Source organism: Gambusia affinis, linkage group LG09 (assembly GCF_019740435.1).
Source record: "Gambusia affinis linkage group LG09, SWU_Gaff_1.0, whole genome shotgun sequence".
Classification (NCBI taxonomy): Eukaryota; Metazoa; Chordata; class Actinopteri; order Cyprinodontiformes; family Poeciliidae; genus Gambusia; species Gambusia affinis.
In genome coordinates, this window is record NC_057876.1 from 24734366 (window position 1) to 24758502 (window position 24137).

Consider the following 24137-nt stretch of genomic DNA (forward strand, 5'->3'; position numbering starts at 1 on the left):
AACGTCTTCCTGTGAGGCTCAAAGAGAGCAGCTCTCACAAACACTTCCGGAGATATCCGGAGGGCTCATTTCCACTTTAGCTGGGAAGGTTTTCACACCTTTCATTTTCTGAGAAGATGTGTATGACAGTAATGTTCAGGGCAGAGTGGAGTAAGAGGCAAAGGAAGGCGAGAAGAAGGAGGGCAGATCGCAAATCTTTCCCCTATAGTGACTTGGCAGTTGATGAGACAAGGATTACTGCTGATTTTCTCTCACAGAGATAAACTACCTGGTGATACAGCTGGACACAAGGACCCATTGTTTCTCCTCTTTACCTATACATCGCTCTGTTCCACCATCATAAGCCAATTTTCAAGAAAATTCAATTAAAGTGCTCAATGCATGAACCGTCCTATGAAAAGAATAAACAAAATGCCAACCCTATCAAAGCCTTTTGAAGGCAATATTCTGTCATTTTCACCTATTTATGGTCCAGCGTTTGTTCCTAAATGTCTTTTCAAAGAATGTTCTCAGCTTGGAGCCAGGACATACCAGCAACAGAGTGCAATTAGACACACTGTTTGGATGAAGTGCTTTAACTGCGGGAAAGAAAAAATCCTGACGCTTTATAAATCTGCTTTTTAAAAGCTTTTTACAGTGAAAGGGCCATGTTTTTAACAGCAGAGAAATAGCTAAAGTCACTCTGACCTGATTCTGTCAGACAGCACACAGAGGCAGCAGGATGTTAAGCCAGCAAGCAAAAACCACAAATAAAATAGAAACAAAAGAATGTTATTACGATAATAGATGTACCTGCAGGCCAGTACTGTAAACCGGAATATGGCTTTTAAAAACAAACTCATGCACTGACACTATTATGAAGAGCTGGGCTAGTTGTTGGCTAATGATGAGCATCAGAGTCTTTTCACTGGACTAAAAATAATCAAGCCTAAACCTTACAAGAAGAAAAGTTATAGAAACTAATAAGCCAGAAGATTAACTTCCTTTGAGGCATAGAACAGCAGGAAGAGGAGAGAAGACATAAATTACAAATTGTATACTTGCAGTGTAAAAACCTTGGCTATCTTTACATATAAAATGCATAATTCCAGTTAGTATAATCTCAAAACACATGCATTATAGTAATCTATATTAATATCACAGAAATATTAAAAAGTTTTTAAAAGCTTTAGTTTGTATACCTATTAAAGACATGCAAAAATCTTGTTATTGCACTAGCATAATCTTGCACCAAATAATAAAAAAATCCAACCTTACTTTGAGCACATTTATTCTGTGGGAAAAAAAAAACTAATTATTATCACCACTGCTGTTAATACTTTCTAAAACCTACTATCCCATTCACAAAGCACCTAGTATATATATATATATATATTTTTTTTTTTTTTTGCAATGGTTCCATAGTATTCTTCTGTCCACAGCTCTAGAAATCCCACAAGTTTTAAACTTCAAATTAAATACAAAAAATAAATACAAGTACCACAATAACTCCTGGAAGCAGTGAAGTAAAAGTTGATTTTCTTCCTTTCACTCTTAGGTACCAACATTACTTAGCATTGCAGCCCTTTGCTGACCTTTAGAAAATATCCTACATCACATTATAAGGCTGTTCATAAAGATGGATGATGATTGTGAGCTGTTTGTGTTCTGCAGCCCAAACCACAGATCTAACAGTCAGCACTCTGGTGGAAGTTGCAATACGCTGAATGCCAAATATAAATTCCCTCCAGTCGCAGGAGTTTAATGTCACACAGAGCCAGAGTCGGAGAGACTCGATGTGATCTATGAGGAGCCATTACTCGGTGATCAGTGCATGCTTGTTTCTGGAGCTTCATGCAGTTTGTTTTCTATTCTTTCTTGTCAAATTTAGCAGCCTGTAGAAATAAATACTAATAGTATTTTAAAACCTTGTTTTCTTTTAGTGATCATTAGCCTCATATCTGAGATGCTTACTCTTCATCAGAACTCGAAGTTCATTCTGCTTTTCTCATCAGTCCTGCTGCTTTGATCAGTACTCTGCTGAGAATCTAAGTCTGTCCACTCACCTACAATGTTGTACCGCAGGAAGTCGAGATGTGAGTCTATTGCGATGATGCCCACCATGTGAGTGACAGGTTCTGTTTCTATGACAGCGAAGTTGAAGTGAGGCTCTTCGAACGTGATTGGTTTGCTGGATGGTGATGGACGGCGGACCCACTCAATATCGAGTCGAGTTGTGGATGAGCGAGGGGGGACACCCTGATCGGTGGCTTTGATCTAGAAAGGTACAGAAAAAGTTTTTTCACACTACAAATTGACTTAGTCTCATTCTGTGTGGACAAGAAAAAGATTTTAAAAAATGAATATTTGGATGATGAATAGGATTGTTTTTTTATTAACTGAAACTGAGAACTCGGAGGAGTTCTGAGAAACAATCCTGTCCTTGTGGAGACATCTGGAGATAATTAATTTAATGCCAATGTTTCTACTTACAATCTAACCTAAATCGTTTACCACCATTAAACACCTGTTGTCAGCACATGCTGATATCTGATAATCCCATATAAACAAATTATGCTGTTATTGAAAATGTAGTTGTTGTAATGTTAAATTACAGCAGCCAGTTATCGCTACAAAATTTGCATCGATAATTAGAAATAAAGCAATTCTCTGTATTTTTGTTACTGTAAGTATCTAAGGAAAGTGTAAATCATGGGTCTCTATTACATTACCATACTTATGTAAACCTTAAAAAATTCTCACTGGTACTGAACATCTAGTGGACGTATTGCAAGATAACAGTAGATTTGCTGCTGTTTCACATAAAACACTTAAAACTCTAAAAACGTAAAATTCAGAAGTTTTTTGTTGGTTATGTAAAGTGAAAAGACAACAACTTTCTGTTGTTTTACGCTCAGCATCTATGTAAACACTGATGCTGACTTGATGACAAGAAGCTTTTAAGGTTTTTATACCTGTGTAATTATGCCTTTTCTTACTCAATTTCCTAAAACTTCTGTATTCAGTGTCAGAATAATCAACTAAAAAACTTGTTCTAATTGTGAAAGTTTGCATCTCATAGCATCTTTTGCTCACAGACTTTAACCTTTGTTGGATAAATTGTTGCTACAGTGTTTGAATGCATAAAAAGTTAAGAAATACACAGACCTTTGTTGATAGTGTTAACAGGTAACAGTTTGAAAATGACCCTGGATCTCATATTGAAGTGGAAGGAAATAATGCTTAACCAAAATGCATAAAATCAGATTTATAAATTATGTGACTTCTGCAATAAAAGACATTTAGTGGTTTCAAAGTGAATGGGGTTAAATTGCTCTCTAATATCAGGTTGGAGACCTTCACATTTTAATTTACAAAGCGATTGACAGTCATGTATCATTGTGTGTCCACTTCCCAAATAAGCACTACTTTCTGTTGGCCTGCGACATCAAGTCCCAGTAGAATACAACCATGTTGTGGTTGAAACATAAAATTTGAAAAAGTGTATTTTTTTTAAGGCAGTGTACTCTGAAAGTCACACTCACACACTATGAAATTCCTAACAATGCAAACAACATGGGACACCTACTGTGAGAATGCTGTAGTTCCCTGGCCAGAAATCCCCCTGTGATGTCACCACTCCAGTCAGCGGGTTGATGTGAAATCGCTCATCGGCGCCATCCTGAAGCTTGTAGGTGATGTCAGCATTAGAGCCCTCGTCGTCATCTCGTGCGACCATCCTGCAGATTTCCTGTTTGCCATCACGTTTGCGCTGTTCCAGCACTTTGACTTGGAAAAGTTTGTCTGTGAACTTCGGCCGGTTGTCATTGGTGTCCAAGACCTGGACGACAACCGTGGCAGTAGACTGCAAAGGTGGAGATCCGTTGTCTGATACAATTACCTGAAAGAGAAGAAAAGCTAGGTTTAATGTTTTGATATTTGTTCAAATTTAAAACCTAAATTGTTAAATTAGATAGAACTTTTCATGTTTTTGGTTCTTTGGTTATTTAGAATTTTTTATATGCTCTGATTTATTTCTTTTCATATTTGCAATGTGCAGTATTACTATGCTAATTTGTAATTAGATTTAACAAAAAGATGAGAATATTTACCAAACATTTGGATATTAAATTGTTACCTGGTAAATACTGGTACCAATATAGATTAATTTAATCATCATCTTATTTGTGTAGCACTAAGCCTCAATGAATATTCTTTGCTTAACTCATTAATCTGCTGCATAAAAGTAATCAAGTTACAAAAAAAGTAGAATGTCTAATTTCAGAGCCAAAACATTGATATGGAGGATTAATCAGTCACTTAGCCGTTTTCCAACTCAAAAGCTCAAGATCAATATTAAAAGTAAAGATATTTCCAATCGAGAAAAGTCAGCTTGAACATCTGGTGTTCCTGTGAGTAGAAATGGTCTACTCTGATTGATTTCAGAGTGTGCTGCTGAATATTAAGTGAGTTTAAAAGGACACCTCGATGAATTCAAACAATGATCTGTTGCTGCTATCACACCTCCCTGCAGGTGTGATTAAAACATTCCAACTGGGTGCCATGTTTTCTGCACACAAGCCTGCTGCTTTTCTGTGGAAAAGCATCAGCTTGCCTTTAACAGTCTGCAGAAAATAGTGTGTCATGGATTTATTGATACTGTGGTACCTCAATGCATTACAGAGTAGCAGGATTTTAGTGTAGGTTTGAAGATACTGAAAATGTTCATGGGAGTCTGACCTCGATGCTGTGTTCGGGTTTTTCTTCGCGGTCCAGAGCAGAGTGTGTGCTGATAACACCTGCAAATACAGACACAATTAGGGTGGTTAGTGTAAGTCCAGAAGAGTGAGAGTGGAAATTACACCTAAACAAACAAAGACAGGTGAAAATTATATGTGCACATTTGTGTCTGGACTGGGGCAGAAAAACAGAGCCGATCACACCTGAGTAAACACAGTTTATTTTATGGTTACTGTGTTTTCTTATGCAAAACATTCATGTTTGTTTGCCTTAAAGTTTGTTTAAGCGCGAAATAAAAATCTGTTTAGGTTTAAAGGTCATGTTTGTATTTTAGAGAAGAGAAAAATAAAGGCAAGCACCATTTTCGGACACAAAAGGAAACATTTGAGTAACACTAATAAAACCAGAGATCCACTTCCACACATAGATGATTAAACAACATCTGTACCTACAATGTCTGGAAACTTCTCACTATTTAATATTGCAAAACAAAAAAACATTTTTTTTAAATTTATGTATTTACATTTTCCAAAAAATCCTTGTTTAAAATGCAGAGAACTAATACATGTCAGGACATTTCCATTTTAGAGTGAGTCCAAAAGCATTTTGTATCAGTTTATAGGTGCCTCCCTCTAATTAATAGATGTTCCAAGTGGCTATTATATGAATATTATAAACAGCAAAAGAAATGTTTCCTTGACAAGAAAAGCCTTTTTAATTTGAATATGTCAAATAAGGTTCCCCATCAATAGGGGAACTTTATTTTTTCCCCCCTATTGGAGACAAAAAATAAATTGACAGAGCACTTTCAAAGCAGGAAATGTGGATGAACTAAGCACAAACAACAGAAAAAAAGGGTATTTCTTTTCGCCAACCAAAATCAGTTTCTCCTGTAACAAACTTCTTGTGCCCTGGGATTGTGAAACAATCAGAAACTTGGTTCCCCAATATGATGCAAAAAGACAAACCACGGCCAGCCAGTACAAATAACTTGGGCAAGGATTCAGCAGCGGATATTGTGAGCATATGGGCATAAAGAAAAAGTATTATTTTATTAAAATTGTTTTTTTACTGTGTGTCAAATGTGTGATGTCCAAAGATGTTATTAAATCAGTAGCTACTCTCTCTAAGCAATTTTCACTCCATATGTGTATGAGCTGAAAGTGACTTTGTTCAAACATCTTGTTGTGAGAATACTAATTGTAGACAGGCCTGTGTTTCTGTAAAATTGCCACTGTGGAGAAATACAGACCGACGAGGCTCACGGAGCGGCTTAAAATTTATGGAGTGCCAGTTTGTTACGTTTCCAAGCTAATGCACTGATGCGCTTGTGTTTTGGGTTTGATCATTTATTTTTCCATATTTCTCAATTTTGAATGTGGAAATCATAAAACTAGCTTCAGCTTGAAGATCTAAACAATTACAAAAGAAACGTTAAGATGAAAATATGCATCCTTTAAATAAAATAATTGTTTCTCTCTCAATTTCATATGCATTGTTGAGGTTGACTTGTGATATGCAAGAGTTATGTAGCTAAATTTTTACATGGGACATCAGTTAGATTTTTTCCCCAAACTGTGCATCTTAAATGTTGTAGTCTTAATGAACTGCTGGCACCTTAGCTTACGTTTCTATGTGTATGGTAGTCTGTAAACTCCGCAGATCTCTACAGACCACTATAGAACATTTCAAGTAAACTCGGCATCTAGATTAAGTGAGTTTAGCTCAAACTCACTGAATATCCATCAACTGCTTGTACATGAAATTTAACAATTTAAGAAGTTAATGACTCTCAAGCCTTTAAAATATGTAAAGATATTTAAAACAAATACAGTTATGTAAAATGTTGTCTTCATAATGAAACATTTTTTGATTCAAGATTGATTCAGACAAAAAAAGCATCTTTGGAAAATGTTATTTCTTGAATATGTTAGTAAAAATGTCTCTTTCTTAAAGAAGGACATGAACCAAACAAGTGGTTTCATTTTCACAATTTCTCTGCAAATGAGGTGTTTAGTAAATCAACTGATAAGAGACGGCAAGCAGACGAAAAATGTGAAACCATTGCAGGGACGCTGCCCAGATGGCTTTGGCAGGAAACACAGAGGGAACTTTAATCCATCAACAAAATTTATCTGAACTGCTTCAGAAATTGTCTTCCCTATTACATTTTCTAGGGAAGATGAGGTTAGAGGAGTCAGTCTCACAATTTCCGCTACTTACTCCCGGACTGATAATCCAACAGAAGGAGACAGAGGCAGGGTTTGAACTTTGCTCCCACTCTCAGAGCAATTTTTAGGAGAACAATAGCGATCACTGTAGGAATGTTTACCACTTCTGTTCTCTCTCTAAACAAGTATGACATGCACAATAAGTTATGGATAATTAAAGCTGTTTAATCTCAGATTTTAGTTTTATGTTATCTGTTTATTTTTTTTTTCTTTCTTATCTTTATTTTTCATCACAATAATTTACATACCAGGAATTTAACCTGTCTTTTTCCACATTTTTAAACACTGAACTAAACTAATTGTACAAAAATGTCAATATTTATACAAAAGCATAAAGACAGAATTCTAAATATCCTATTTAGACAGTTCATAACCAAGAAAATTTTTATTTGGGTGTTAATTTCACTCTAAATTAACACCCAAATTTCACTTTAAATTTCACTTTATTCAAACCTTGAAATATTGATATATAAACTTGTAACCTTGCTGTGAACATCTCTCTAAAACATCTCCAAGACCTGGCAGGGGTGTTCCTGGGTCTTTATTTTGCTGTTTGTTCACTAATACTCTCTAACAAATCTCAGCTGCCTATTAAGAGCAGTTGTAAAGAATTCTTAAAAAATATGACGATTGGAATGACATGCATTGTTCAAATGTTAGAGAAGTATTCAAACTGAATACACAGGGAAAACAACCTTGACGTCTTTGCAGCACTCGGCTGTTTGAATTGCAAATGCAGACAGACAAAATGTCAGGATCAACAGCTGCCCTTAGAGAGTGTTTGGTCAGACAGCGCCAAATGAGGTGCAGGCATTGTTATGTGAAGGGATGTTTAAGGGGTCAAAAGTGGAGTGAAAGGCCCTGTAGAGAGTCATTCGGCCCTTTTACGACAGTGAGACAAGCCCAGCTGAGAGGACAACAACAAGACAGGTGGGCCACATGAGAAAGTGTGTTTCTCTCAGTAGGAAAGACATGGGAATTGGGGGTAAAGCTTCATCTCTCCCACATTGCCTGTTTTCACTCAGTGGCACTGAAGGCCTGTCAGGACCACGTGAAGATAAACAGCGCTGTCTGACATGTCAGCGCCCAGTTTGTTTGTTTCCTCATCTTTCTTTGTCAGTTCACAACTCATCTGCAGCTCCAAAATTGCCGCTTCTCTTCCTTTTAATACCTGTATCGTTTCGGTGATTTAAGACTGCAGAGCAGGTGTCTAAATCCACTCCTCTTAGTTTGAAAAGGGAAACTCTATGTTAAGCTGAGAATGCAGAAATCCCTCAATTACAAATGTATGCAAATCCAGTCATGCGGGTAAACAAGTGCCTGAAAAGAGATGAAGCAGGAATCATTGCTGCCTGCAGGAAAGAGCGATTTAAAAAGAACAATGCTGAGCTGCTATCCCTGAGCAATAAAACATTCACAGCTTGACTGTTATCTGATCTGAAGCAAAACACCCTATTTTTAATGCAGAATTTGTACATTCACTGCAGTAATTTCCAACACACAGACTGTTTGAAGATTAATTCACAAACACAATGTGAACTTTACGCAGTTTTTGCCATGTTTAAATCTCAGAGCTATACATGCAATATATCACCTGGAAAATTGTTCTCAATTTTCAAACATGGCCAGTGATAAAATGCCCAATTAGTGACCATGAGGAAATATTGCCAAACAAGGTGATCAGAAGCATCTGACACTAACTGTTTAATGCAAAAGCATAAGCAGTTGGTGTGAATAAAATCTTCAGTTCAGTAGAAGCACTGAGGAGCTGTTCCCCATAAAGTACAAAACTATCCGGACAATCTAATTCAGAAAGACCCAGAACAGTAAAAACGTTAAACTTTAGTAGATCAAATAGCAACTTATAAAAGTTCTGAATGTTCTCATAGTATAATCTGAGAAGCACACTGCCGTTCTGTGAAGTATTCGTGGGAGTTTCAAAAGCAAGGACATACTGTAATAAGAGTCTAACTTGTAATAAGAGTCTTTGTTTGTATCTTGGCCTTCATCTGAGCTGACTGTCTCTTCAGCCACATTTCTACAGATATTTCTGGATGTCATCCAGAACACAAAGACACTACATTGTTTCTCCATTTTATATTACCTGAAAATTTTCACCAGATATCGCTGCACATAAAAAAATCTAAGAAAATAACGTTAAGACATTTTTTAAAAAGACACTCCTCACACTGGATTGAGGCCTCCACAATAACATTAGACATATGGCAAAATGTTATTGGTCTCTGGAGAGTCTTGAGGACGTCTTCTGGTGCATGTTAAAGGTGGAGTGGGCTCCCCATTAAACATGATATCCTGTGAGAGTTTCAAGAGGTTCAAGAGTACGGCTCGTGGCAACTGGCGGAGCACATTTGTTCTGCGAGAACTAATCAGCCCAGGCTGGTTTGGTCGTGTCACAGGTGTCATCTCATGTCTACACCAGACAAGATGAACTATTGTAATATTCTTAAACTGAACCACAGAACAACTTTAACAGTCTTCCCAGATTTCAAAAGGACTTTGATTTTACACTATCTAATTGAGCAGATATTTTTTATTGCTGAAACGCCTGGGACTTATTTCATCCCCATGACAGTAAAGAGGCCATTAAAACTTGCTAAGTTCATCCCACAAGGTTTTGTACATTTTATCATAAACTTTAATATTGGATTTATTAGAAATGTTGTTATTGTCATCTTAAGCAGACAACGGTATAATTCTTTGACAAGATGGTATGTGAAATGTATTAATAATTTATTAATAATAATAATAATAATAATAATAATAATAATAATAATAATAATAATAATAATAATAATAATAATAATAATAATAGAAGTAATAATTTAATTCCAATCAGAAAAACTAATCCGGAAATATCAGTTATTAAAATTAAGTCACATCTAAGCTGCTTTATTCTTTCAATATGCAAATTATTAAAACTTTTCAAATTTAATTTTCAATTTACTTTCAAGTTTAATATTTAAAATGTTTTTTAACAGGCTCTTTCTTTATTATTTACTGTTTTTATGTATTAAATATCTGAGTGATTTTCTACCCATTTTTTTCTGTATCATTCTGTCAGTTAGTTCATAGTGTGACTATCAATTAACTATACCAACTTTTGTTATTATAAAGCTGTCAAAAACTATGTTTTCAAAGAAATTCTGGATTTCAATTGCATGTTTACTCCACATTGCTAGTATTGTAGTCAAGACCACCTAACCCAAGACCAAGACCAGAATGTATCAAGACCGAGACAAGACCAAGACTTTAGGGTCCGAGACCAAGTTGAGATCAAGAATGAGACAGGTCTAGACGAAGTCAAGACCCAGACCAGCGCCCTGCGCTACATGACACAATAAGATTTGAAATACGATCAAAAATACTTCTTACATTGATCTGAAAGATTCACATTCCCATAAAAACACCTAGTCATTAAATACTTAGGGCTAAAATAAATTTAAGCAATATCATTATTTCAGAAGAATCGCAGATATAGTCTGTATAGAGCCTACCTTTCTTTGAGCTTCTGAATCAGATTTCTTATAATTAATGCAGCGAGACACTATTACTGGACAATATGCCTCTCAATTTAGTCATAATTTCACAGTTGTGTTTAAATAAATAAAAAATCAAAAGTGGTCTCGAGACCAAGACCGGTGTCGACTACTACAACACTACATATTGCACCCACTAAGCCATGCTTAAAGAGTGGTGTGGAGTTGTTTATGGGAATAATAATAATAATAATAAAAAGAAATTCTGTGCCATTTCCTGTAACTGAAAGCATCCATATTCAGCTGGTGAAGAGTCACCATGATACAGTGGCCAGGACAGGAAGCATATCTACCTGAAAGTATTCGATTTTTCAAGTATCAATAAACAATGAGCATTTTGACTGCCTTTCCTTTGAAAAATGTGTATAAACATGGATCACAGGTTATTTTGAGATGTTTATGGTGTTTCACAGTATTGGTTAATATGTCTTGTCTTGTTGTTAACACTCATTTTGAGGGAAGACTTGAGTTTCTCACATTTTGACTTTGGAGTTTTTGGATGTTGTAGCAATAACATTATCTCACCAGAAATCAGTGCTGAAAACCAAAAAAGGAGCTATTCAATTGTTTCATTTAAAATACAAACTATTAAATTAAAATATAAGCTGATTTTCGTTTGCGTAGTTAAAATGAGCAGACATTTAAAAAGTGGCTTACGTTTTTAAAAACTTAAAAATTTTATTTAATAGCAAAAATTATTTAAAAAAGATATTTAAAAATAATCTAATCTCAACTTGAGCAAGGAATGTATGCTTTCCCCAATGATGTCCTTATGAAAGTGTGATGAATTAAAAGAGATATTTTTGTTTGTCGAAACTTAACAAAATTCTCAATGTGTACCTATTTTATTTGTTAATCTATATTTGCTTTGTGGTGAAAAATAAGCCAGAGTAGCATAGTAGAGGTTTTGATTGTACACCCTAAAGACTATGTAGCCATCCTGAGAAAATAATATTTGTTTTTCTTAGAAAACTCCACCAGAAAAGGAAATTTATTATTTTTAGTATTCAGTAGCTTATTACACATTTGTTGACAAAGTTATGTGGCAACAGAAATAAGAATATGAACTGAAATACCACTAAGTTGCAGTGTATATTTAAAGTACACCAATGTGTTGCCGGAAAATTGACCTAAACGGTTTTTGGACCATGAAGCTACAGTTGGTAATGTGCTATGGGTCTTTTCATGAGGTTACTGACAAGAAAGCACAGGATGAGAGATTCACCTTTATGTGGGCTTATGTATCAAATGTCAGATACAAAAATGCATCAAAATTCACACCTTATCAGTGAATGAATCATAAACTTTTTTAAAAGTTATATAGCGTTTCAAAATGTTAATGAAATAGGTACATTCCATACTTGTCTGGCCTTGCCAGTGCACAACTGCTTTATCAAATAATGAAACCTACACCTATACCAAAGCAGTTTTCTTATGAAGCAGCAGCTTTGATTATTAAAACTTAATGTGTGATAATTGTTTCATTTTTCTTTCAAAGCACAACTCATTCCTGCCTGACACTAAACGTAATTCTTGGCTGAAACCAACAGACAATGCTGCTGCATAAAATATGCTTCTTAATCAAAAGCATTAGATGTGAGTCATTTTTATCCTGTCAGAACATGAGAGGTTTCTGCACAACTCACCCCACGCATTAGTAATAGGTGGTTTATCTGTGAAAATAAGACAAGGTGGATCTTGTTCCAAAGATCCTGTTTCAACAGAACATTTATTTCACTCATAGTGACAGTACCTGCCTAAATTCATGTAGTTTATTCACATTTGTGGATGTAATAATAAGGTGTTAATAACTTTCATTTTTAGTTATTTTCCATGTCAGAAAACCTAGATTTCATGGCAACTGAGCAGATGAATGTAGATTTTTTATGCCAAACCAAACACAATAGTGTCAATCTGGGAACATTTTGCTTTCATCATATCTGTTGCTTTTAAAGTAAGTTTCAGCAGGTGGTCCACTTGATTTAGTCACTCTTCTGACAACTTTTGGAGTAGTTTTACAAAATGATGCTGCCACCACCATGTTTTACCATAGGGATGGTCAGTATTTGTAGGATTGGAGTTGTGTCATAATCTCTCCAATTTAAAGATAACAGATTGCACAGAGCCCTCCCTGTGACACGTTTAAAGCTCATTTTACTGTCCTTTACTGTCTTCTTAACTTTCTGAACTGACCTCTCTGCTGTGTTCCTTGGTGTCCATTATGCTCTCTAATCACCAATGTTTTCCAACATTGGTGATTCTTTCTGTCCTTTACGGAACAGCTGTATTTCCACTTAATTTAAATTTCACACAGTTGACTCTGTCTGCTAATTAGGTGACATCTGAAGGCAGGTACTGCTAGTGCGATCAGTATAAGACGAGCAAAACAGAAGTGCATATCATAAGTTTTAGATTTGAAAAAAATAAAATAGTTTTTATTTTGCAGATAAATTAATTGTGACATGACAAAATTCCTAAATGTTCAAAGAGTATGTATTTTTTAAAGGCATTGACAAGGGTAAAATTAAACGTATTATTAATGCCTTGGGTTTGTTTTTACTCTACAAAAACATTGCATTTTAACAAAGGTGTTTACACTTTAGACAGCATTTTATAAGACTTCTTCTCAGAAGTTAGAGTGAAAGTTTTAGTTTAGTAGCTTTTCCACAGAGATTTTGGGTCAGATCCAATTAAATGATCTCAGACCAGACTTGACGTTAGAAAATCCTCAGGATACAGAATTACACAGAAACACAATGAACGCTTTCAACCAAAAACACTCTATTCTGTTCTCACATCTACAAGTAAGTGAATATCAAATACAGCTGCGCTCAGACAAAAAAAGGCCTTTCCTGGTATGACACAGCGGGGCTGTTTCGACACCTACAGCTCGGCCTGTCTCCTTCTCAACACAACTGGCCTTCTCTTTCTGTAATCCCTCAGTATATTAGCCTTAGGGTGTGGACAAACAGCACAGCAGATAATAGGAGGAGGACAGGACTTGTAGTAGCTTGTAATGTCAGTGCTCATGGTGCTCTCCTTCGCCTGAACATCAAAGACCTCACCAGGTAATTGGGTTGTAACTGTCAAGAGTTTGTACAGATACTAAGGGTTTACTGCTACTTTTTTTAAAGGATTCACTTCTCCATCAAAGTCATGAAGCAGTAAGTTTAGAAGAAACTGGTATTTTATTTGCTTCCCAGTTTTAATTTCAGCTTTGGTCTCTGTGACACGCCTACCTGCACTGCTCAGACTTGTACAAACAGAAACTTTTCAACAGACCTTCTTGTAAATAATAAAACTCTTGCCAGTCTTTACAGCTCTTTGTAAAGACTAACCCCTGAATCAAAATGTGAAACTTGCCTTGGGGATGTGCTGAAACTGTGAGAGATGTCTTTTGAGCATAAAGCAAATGTTAGTAAAGGTATAAATTATTCATAAAACAGGAGGCCTATAATTTTGCTTAAACTGCATATGCAATATATTGATAGAAATTGAAACATGATCCATTTACACCCTTCATACTACAGTGGAAATAAACCTGCATATAGTGAGTTAACCTAAAAAAACCTTTTAGATAAATAACTTTTCTTTATAATGTAAAAATAAACCATACCTATTTACCCATCTATCTATTTATGATTACCTATATCTAAGAGACCCAACAATAAAAATTAAAGTTTGAGCCAACTTAACCAAACCAACAGCATTTTGATTTACAATGTAATACAAAATGGCAGCATGCAAATATTTTTATTAATGGAAATAATGATTTCCTTGAAACTCATTTTCTTCTTTTTCAGGAAAACATGAGTCCAAGAATATATTCAGAGCTGAAAATAAATGCATAATACAAGAACAGAAAGAAAGAACAAAATCTTTTAAATCTAGGGCATACTTCAGGATACATCAGAACAATAAAAAGACTTCAGCTAGACTAAAACAAACTACAGATTACAACATTATCAACATTATTTATTAAGAAAAGCAACACCACACTGGAAATTTATGTGAGAAACGTCTCCCTAGCTGTTGTCATAGAAGTAGCAGCCAGATGATGCAAATTAAATGCTATTGATTTACAGATCATCATCAGTGGGACCACCTCAATTTGTTGCTTTGGACCAAGCAGGTGTGTGTTAACGCAATGCCTAACTGGAAAGGCCGCATTGTCTTCAATATGAGAAGACAATTTACTTTCCAAACAAAGTAAATTGATTCTGCAGTTCACTATTCAATATACCAGTTGTTGGTCTCCATAGGTTTGGATTTCCTAGCAAATTCAACCCACAGTCAGACGAATGACTACAATGCTCAAAGAAACAACAAAAAAAGCACAAGACCTCTTAGAATGGTCCAATTTTCTGGCAAGAAAACTTGAAATGAGGGTATAAGAACAACTTTTTTAAAATAGATAAAGGCAAAGCATATTTTCTCTAACAGCATGTCAACATGACTTAGGTTGGTGCATTGGAATGAATCACACCACATTAGGAATAATCTTCTTTGGACAGAAAAGACCAACTCAAAAGAGTATTTCAACACAAACACTTTTTTCAACCCGATATTCTATGTGATCAAGGGTTGATGATATGTATGGTCTTTTATTGTCTGTAAATGACTTGGACGTCAAGGAGCTAACCATAAGCTACCAACTATGAGTTAAACATAAAACTATCTATCCGACAATTAAAACTTGGCTTAAACTTGAGCAATGAACCCATACACAGCAGGCAAAGAATGCTTGTTTTTCTGCTTGAAAAAGAAAAAATTGGCCTGGTATTGGCCTGGTCAAGTCTAGACCTTAACATACCTGTGGAAAAGACCTGCTATCTAATAAGATCATAGAGAAAACAACCCCTAAGAAAACAGTGATTCTACAAGAAGCAGCATATATTTTCTTTGAATTGTTTTTACCTGTTTTTGGATCCACGTCAAAATATGTCTTGTGAGATTCCTGCATCTGATAGGAAAGCTTCCCCTCTGAGGATGTGTCCAGATCTGTGGCCAACACCTGAATAACTGAGGTCACTTTATCCACATTTTCCTGGACAGATGCAAAATACACCGGCCGGGAAAGCTCTGGAGCATTGTCGTTAACGTCCAGAACCTCCAGAAAGACATGAGTCCAGGAGATCAGAGGTTCAGTTCCCAGATCTGTGGCGTAGACAGAGAGCCAGTAATGCTGTACCGTCTCTCGGTCCAGCTCTTCTGCTGTACGAATCACACCTGAAGAGCACGAAAAGATTGAAAACATTATAATCCGTTTTACGATAAATATTCTTTATTTGTCTTTCTTCTGGGAGTAGGAGGGGAAGAGAACTTTTACCATTCTGAGCTAACTAATTTGGACAAAACTGTTAACATAATAATACTTAATTTAAACATCAGTCCATCAAAGGCCATATGAAGAACTGTCGGTTTAAACTGACTCCACACAGGGTGAGAACTCAAAAATAAACAATAAAACAACAAAAAAAGAGAACAGGTAATAATTCAGCACTGTTCCACCATGACAGAGAACTCCATTTACCCTGATTTCATCTGAACACTAAGTGCAGCAGCAGGCTAATGGAATGCAGGGCCGATATGCTGCGGGCTCTCCAGGTATCTTCCACATGTGAACACACTGATGGAAAAATACCTGAGGAAGCACTGCCCTGTACGACAAGTTTATCAAAAACTCAGAAACAACATCAGGAAATGGATTGATGTAAAGATCCACTATGTTTATAAGCTTGCTAGATTGTAATGGCAATAATATGCAAATGAGATTCGGTGTATGTGATTATACCTGACTTTGACCTTCAACTTAGTTGGTAGCAAATGCTGATAAATGTGTTTATATATCTCCGCTATATCAACTGTCACTAAAACATTCTCTCTGCAAGCTCTATTAAAATGCTCTTTAGAGATTTCAATCATATCACTTGAACCTTGTCAGAACAAGCAGCAACCTGGAGCTCAGCTTGCAGGTGGACTGGCTTAAATTTCACCTTTAAGTGATTTGTGTCTGTTGATTTTTGAATGTGTAAAAATGACATATGACATGATAATGAATGGACAAGTCATGTTAACGCAATGTGAATCATTGCGTGTGGCAAGCTCTCTTCCTGAGAATTTTCAAACAATTGTTAAATTTAATTGAAATGAGTCTCTTTAACATTACTTCCGTAGCTGCCACATAAAGTACAAAATGTTTGAATATGAATATCTGTAAGTATTAGTTTTATGCCACAGAATCCATAAAAACTGCCACAAGTTGTTTAGTGCTATGGAAACCATACAACTGAGAGCGACCTGACTGCATGGATTTTACTTGATTGAGAGGATTAGTTTTCATCATCTTTTTTTAAAGTGAAAATAATAAACACAACATTTAGCATTTTCTGATGTCCCTTCTTGCTCTACAATGAAGAGGTTGTTGTGGCATCAAATTGCAGCACTTTTGTCACCAACTATTTTTATATGTAATGATTATAAACGGCAGAGAACAGGTTCGAGGTGAGGCAGGCAGTTCTCTTGCCTCATGGCAGGGGGCGCTCAAGATCCCAGACGTTCGTCTTGTTCACTCCTCAACTGCCGAGTAAGTGACAGCGAGCTAGGCTAAACGATTCGGGAAGCAAGTCAAGTGCAGCGATAGATTATAATAGAGATAGTGATTTTTGACTTTTCGACATGGATGACTACATTACAACTGTTGTAATGTAGTCATCCATGTCGAAATGTGTGTTTTGTGAGCTACAGTTTGTATGTGTAAGGATGCAGAAGTGAAACATAACCTGTAAACTGCTGTCAATCTATGCATCTATTTGCAAATCTGATTCTGATGACGTCAGTGCCTCACCAGCTATGAACCTCACCGCACGTCACTGCTCAAAATGTATTTAAAATGACAACATTTTATTAAAACAGTGGAAGAAAGCTCAATTTATTTACCTGTTTCTTCATCAATAGAGAAAACTCCAAGCCCAGAGCCATCACTGATTTGGTATCTGACTATAGCATCTCGACCCACATCTTTGTCTGAAGCTGAGACCATTACCACGGATGTCCCCACTGCTGCATCCTCCATCACTGCTGCTTCATACACGAACTCTGTGAACACTGGTTTGTGGAGGTTTTCATTGACATCCAGAACCTCAATTTCCACAAAACAGGATGATGACAAGGAGCGAGGGAGGCCGTGGTCAACGGCTTGGACTGTGAGATTGTAAGCTGGACGCCTCTCAAAGTCCAGCTCACGTTCCAGGGTCAAAGTTCCAGTAGAGGAGTCAAGATGAAAGATCCCACTCTCTGTGCTCATTAGTCTGTATGTTACAAGACCTCCACTACCTAGGTCTAGGTCTACAGTCTCCACCCAGACAAGCAGAGTTCCCACTGGAACATCTTCTGCAACCTTTATATGATAGACCTTTGGAACAAATTTAGGTGTGTTGTCATTTATATCCTCCAAAATCACCACCAGGTTAGTGGTAGAGAACAACTGAGGACCAAGTCTGGCTTGATCTGTGGCTCTGATCCAGAGGTCATGTCTGGGAGAGATCTCTCGATCCAGTGGACCCGTCACAATCACCTCTCCAGTCAGTTCATCAACTCCAAACGTGTCAGTCGGCGTCAGGAAGGAGTAAAGGACGTTTCCATTCAAATCTGAGTCAATGTCCACTGCTCTGGCTCTGAAGATAACAGAGTCTTTCTCAGCATTTTCAGGTACTCGAATCACATATCTGGGCTGATCAAAAACAGGAGGGTTGTCATTGACATCTACTACGTTTACAGCGAGGAATTTCCAGGCAGATGTTTGTGGCGTTCCCAAGTCATAAACTGTAATGTTCAGAATGTAGAACTCTTTGGTCTCTCTATCCAGGGGGCAAGCTAAACGAAGTTCTCCAGAAAACGTGTCAATAGCAAAGCACCCATCTTCATTCCCTGTTGATATTGCATATACAAGCATACTGTTATAGCCAGAGTCCATGTCTGTGGCCTTGAACTGGAGAATGGTTGAATTTAGTGTATAGTTCTCAGGAACATCAATAGAACTGGGAATGCTCTTAGCAATTTTGGGAGAATGTCTGTTAGTGATATGGATATCTGAGAAAGACTCTTCTTCTTGGTTGATTAAAACTGGCTTTATTGACTCTATTAGTTTATCAGTCATCTGTTTAAAAATGCCTGTTTCCAAGCAGCTCACTGTTGCATTCTCACCTTTGTTTGTGACAGTTACTCTTACAACTGAGACTTCAGAGTGGTGCTTTCCATCTGTAGCGACAACTCTCAGGGTAAAGGAGCCCTCCTGTGGGGGAATTTGCTTTTTAAGAAAGATTGAACCAGAAATTGAATCAATGCCAAAGATTTGGGCCTCGTTCCCTGATTCTATTATGTACTGGAGCTGCTGCAACTCATCTAAATCAATGGCTGAAATCTCAGCAAGTATGTGTCCCACTGTTAAATCAAGCGGTATTGTGATGTTGCAGCCGATTCTTTCAAACAGGGGGATGTTGTCATTCAGGTTGTTCAGGGTTATTGTCACCGGGCATTCGCTGACCTGACTGAAAGGGCTCCCACTGTCCGAAGCCCAGACTCTTAGGTGATACCGTCGTTTCATAAGTTCATAGTCTAGGGGTTCAGAGGTTGAGATAATGCCTGTAAATGAATCTATAGTGAAAGGTAAAGGTCCAGAACTTGCAATAGAGTAGGTAACAAAGCCATTTTGACCTTCATCAATATCTGAAGCAGCAACTTTTAGAACACTGCTGCCAACAGGCATGTTTTCATCCACTGTAGCCTGATATGATGTTTGTCTGAACTGCGGATTGTTATCATTCTCATCAGCAATCTTGACCACAATATGAGTCTCTGCTTCACCATGATTGGCCACCACATCAAATTCATATCGATTTTTCCTCTCATAGTCAAATTTCTCTGCAGTTATGATAATCCCAGTTTTGGGATGGATTTTAAAATTCAGGCTGTCTGGATTGTTTTTGATGCTGAATGTAACATTTTGATAAAATGAAGTGACATAAACTTTAATCACATGAGTTTTAGGAGGGGAAAATTCGCTTAAAGTGACAATATAGTTGTCCTCTAGAAATGTTAAAGGCCAATAAGGACCTGCTGGAATGTAAACTTTTGTAATTGGAGACAGAAAACTAGGAGAGCTCCTATCTTTAGCTTGAAGTGACAAATTCAACCCAAATGGACTTTGAGACCAAACAATCCTCTTTGTTGAAATCACTTGGAAGTCCATGCTTTGCACACCTGAAGGGATTATCTCAAAACATTGGTGAGGATCCCCATTTACGATATGAAGAGATTCCACAGGCTTGACTCCTGCTTCAACACGGATGCTGAAATCTACATCTCCATCTGCAGACACTTTGGGTTTTGGGGGAGGTGTGATGACTGGAAACTCTTTTGTCATCTTTTGTATGTTGACTGTAACACGAGCAGTGTTTCCAAATTTTTGAATGCCTGATATCTTCTTTGTTCTGTCCTCTGCTAATACTGTGAGGTCATATCTCTGCATCTGAGTGTGATTTAGCTTCTTGACAAGGGTGACCACGCCTGTAAATGGATCGACAGAAAATGGATGAGCTCTGCTTGTGAAGGAGTAAAAAAATTCAGCATTGGTTCCAATGTCAGCATCTGTTGCACTGACTTTGACCACACTCGACTTGAGTGGAGTGTCTTCCCTTATATTCACATTGTATGATGCGGGATAGAAAAGCGGCTTTAAGTCGTTAGTGTCGAGCACGTGAATAAACACCTTTGTCTTAGCCTGTAATTCAAAAGTACTTTCTATTGCTTCCACTGTGAGAGTGTAGCTGTCTCTGACCTCCCTGTTCAACAGTGCTGAGTTACTGCTACGAGTTTTGATCCTAAGGAAGCAGAAATCCCCCACTGATAGAGCCTCTGCTTGGAAAAAGTCGTCATCGTCACCTGCAACGATGTTGTATTTGATGTCCCACAATAGGTCTGTCAGCGGAATACCCATCTTCACAGGGATCTCAACATACATCCGTGGGGCAGAGTTTTCATTCATAGTGGCATTGTAAAGATGGTGTGTGAAGCTTAACAGAGAGGTGTCTTTTCCTTTTCCCATTACTCCATGACACTTTGTTACAAGGAGAAATGTCACTAAAGTGAAGAGTTTTGTTCTTGATATTGCCATCTTCAGTACCTCGTTGTCTGACCTCGGACCTGTGAGAAGGAAAAACAGGAGTATTAAAGGATGTATTAAACTTTAAATGAGGGACAAAAGAGGCTTTAAAGCTAAAACAATGGAGTCATTTGCTCATGTTTGTATCGACTTGTTCATCTGCACATAATACACTTGTAGTCATAACTAATACCCACATTATTATGTATACACGGTACACAGCCAACCAACAGCAGAGAGGACGCCTGTGGCATGTTTGACTCGTCCTAACATGCCCATACAGAAAAACTGTAAAACAAGTAAAACAGAGCAGTATTTCAGGGCCTTCAACCTGTTTCACACAGGTGGCTTCTGGATCCCTTCCTCGTAATTATTCCTTTGGAATAATAACTAGAAAAACAAATTACGTGATTCTCTCTAAGCTTCTTCTTTGGCAGAGGGATTTATTGTTCGATGGCTTGGTGCCTTGCAGATGACAGCAGAGGGTTACGCATGGATCTTAATTTAAATGGCTGTACCAGTAACAGCTGACATGAGCCACCAAACTGTTGCATTCATATCACATTCGACGCAAGACTCTGAAATGTTAGACAAAGATTCTTTTAGAGTTTTAAAATTGCATTGCAATTAACTACTGTTAAGGTTGATAAAGAATCTACTTTTTTGATTAGGTATTTTTGCGACAAGAGAACTTTTTTTGTCAACAAATTAAAAGAAAGTATACACATGTAGGACCAGAGAGGAACTGAAAAACTAACTTAGTAGTTTCACAAAAAAATACAAAAAACATCAAAACATCATAACTGCAGAACACCACATGAGCAGGAAAAGGGTAAGCTGTCAAAACATTAATTCTGTAAATTTACAAGGTTTTCTTATATTATTTGCACACAATCAGTTAAAATACAGAACAGATCAAAGACTTGCTGACATCAGAGGAATGATACACAACTCCATGCATTGTATTCATGGTTAAAGAAAAAGCTACCTGACACTACTCTGATATCACTGGAGCATCCAATTATATGAATAAATGTGACGGAAGCAAACAAAGAATGTTTACAAAAGTCTGTGTCATATTTTAAACCCGCAATCCGTGTGGGATCTGAAAACACTGCTCTGGTACACAATAAGCTGAGCATGCAGGTGTTTGACTGGCGCTGGTGGTTTCAGCAATGGATTCCAGGTATGTGGGATTTTATCTTGAATTGTTTGGTGACAGCTATTCAGACTATAACCGCCAGGGTGCTGGATTTCAACTTCTATATAGAGAATCTTGTAAGCTTAGGGAAAATAGGGCATTTCAGATCTAGAGCACAGAAAGTTTTTCCAGATATTTTGTCTTCCCGTTACCACCACTAAGTGTCTTACTCGTAATTTATGTTTGCTTTTACATATGACATTGTGCTCCATTTCAATGATAAGGATTGATGGCATAAATATTCTATGTCATTAAATATACAGTATTGAGAATATAGGTAATATATTTTGATGTGTATAGTGATGCAAAGCATATTAATTAAGGAAAAATTTACTCTATTTGGTAATAAAAAGCACCATGTTTGACAGTAAACTAAACCTGATTTAAAACACATCTTGTAAAACCAGAAACTATTATAAAATACTAAAGGTAGTTTTAATAGTCATCTTGAAATTTGCATTATTTAATGTGTATTGATAGACCTTCACAGAACAGTGATGATAGATGATATATTCCTATATCAGGCAACTTTAGATTTAAACTGGCCTGATGACAATGCAGACCATTGAATGCTCTTTAGCAACACAATATCACACAGCAGAAATACAAATATTTGTTCAGCTAAAGGTAAATCCTTTAATGAACAACCAGAGAAGGGTGATTTAAGAAGGAGATGAGGATGGATTACTGTCAGACTACAAACACCTTTCTGTGCAAGTATAATGTACCTAATATCAAACATGTAATGAATCCAACAAATCAGCCCTGATTGCTTTGTCATTCCTGACTAATAGATGTTTGCTCTCATAAAGTGCAAAGGGATAAGGTGTGTGGAAGCCGCCTAGGCTGTTCAGAATCTTTCAAACCACATTGCTTGACAAAAACAAAACTATTGATTTTCTGTTCTCCTAGTTTTGAACTTGTCAGCGACTTTCACATCTTTTCATGTTTATTCCTAAAACCTTTCATCAAAAGATACAGCTCTGCAGGGCAGAGGCTTCAGGATGTTACTGTTGGTTTAGCTGACAAACAAACTAACACCTCCCTCCTTCTGTGTGCTCCAGCAGGCGACCTGCAGCCACATGTTTGGCTCCAGCTTGCTGGGTCACATTTCGACATCACCCCACATGCCTTGCAGCATAGATGGGGAACTGTTTTTGCAGCTTTTCTTCACCCCATCAACGATCTCTGTCTGTCAGAGAGAGCATGATCAGCTTGTACGTTCTGCTGTGTTGAAACCTACAACAAACTCACACACTGTTAAACACAATGCAGGCCAGTTCTCTGAAGTTTAAAAGCACTTGTTCTGCCAAATATTTTTGACATAGTGGATTACCATCAGTAGGTTCAATATTTTTAATCTTATCTTTCATATCATGTATAGAAAAATATTCACTTTAGATACACGTACGCTGGTAGATCTTGCAATCGACCTCTATTTCTTTGCAGCTTTTGAAAATAAGGTATATTACGTAATTCTCAATTTTTCGGGAAAACATGATTTCACTGCAAGTGCAGCTTTCATAATGTACTGGATGTCATAAGAAGCATCAACAGTTTTGCAGATAATAATAACGTCTCTGATGTGAAATAAAAACACTCAAACACTTACAGAAGTATGTATTACGATATAAAATGCTAGAGGCAGATTAATTTTCTGCTTCTAATTTCTGAGGTAGTCGTGTGAAAAAGACATTAAGACATTAATCGTGGGGTTAGCATTTTATCTGTAATTCATGTGCGTCTTTTGGGGGGAAGGATGGATATTTATATAATACAAGTACGCAGAAGATGTATACTGTAGCATGTGGCCCTACATTAGTACACAGTTTTATTTTCTATTTTTTTGTTGACTTTTGTTGTCTCTTTAAGTTTTGATGCATTATTTTACTGGTTGTAATATTTTAAACTTTATATACTTTTAAGTCTTAATCCTGGAAGTTTAGCCAGGGACAGAGGTTGCAAATTTACTATTGCTAAAAATCTGTACACATTGCATCCACTTTTTTAAGTGGTAATTTTGAATTTATTTGTTCTTGTTAGATGAACAAAAGTAATGAAAAAAATTAAATAATTTGCAGGGCAGAGGCTTCAGGACACATGGTATACAATCATCCCCGGCTATATTACATTGCTTTAAGCATTCATTGATTTGTTTTTGACTAAGCCATGTCTTATTTTGGGCAATTTTTTGATCTGAATAAATGAGGAGAATCCTGTTACTTAGTCAAATTAATCAATGCACTTTTTTATTTCAAAAGTTGGCT

The 24137-nt window shown here is 36.8% G+C and overlaps 1 protein-coding gene across 1 annotated transcript in view; it reads right to left on the reverse strand.

Moving 5' to 3' along the window:
- Positions 1-24137, reverse strand: part of fat2 (FAT atypical cadherin 2) — a 95318-nt gene that overhangs the window by 62949 nt on the left and 8232 nt on the right. Inside the window, exons 2-6 of the mRNA XM_044126708.1 lie at positions 17447-20710; positions 15425-15736; positions 4720-4778; positions 3569-3880; positions 2046-2256 (exon numbers count right to left, since the gene is read on the reverse strand). Coding sequence (XP_043982643.1) covers positions 2046-2256; positions 3569-3880; positions 4720-4778; positions 15425-15736; positions 17447-20681 — 4129 coding nt within the window. The 5' untranslated portion in view covers positions 20682-20710. The remainder of the gene's footprint in view (positions 1-2045; positions 2257-3568; positions 3881-4719; positions 4779-15424; positions 15737-17446; positions 20711-24137) is intronic.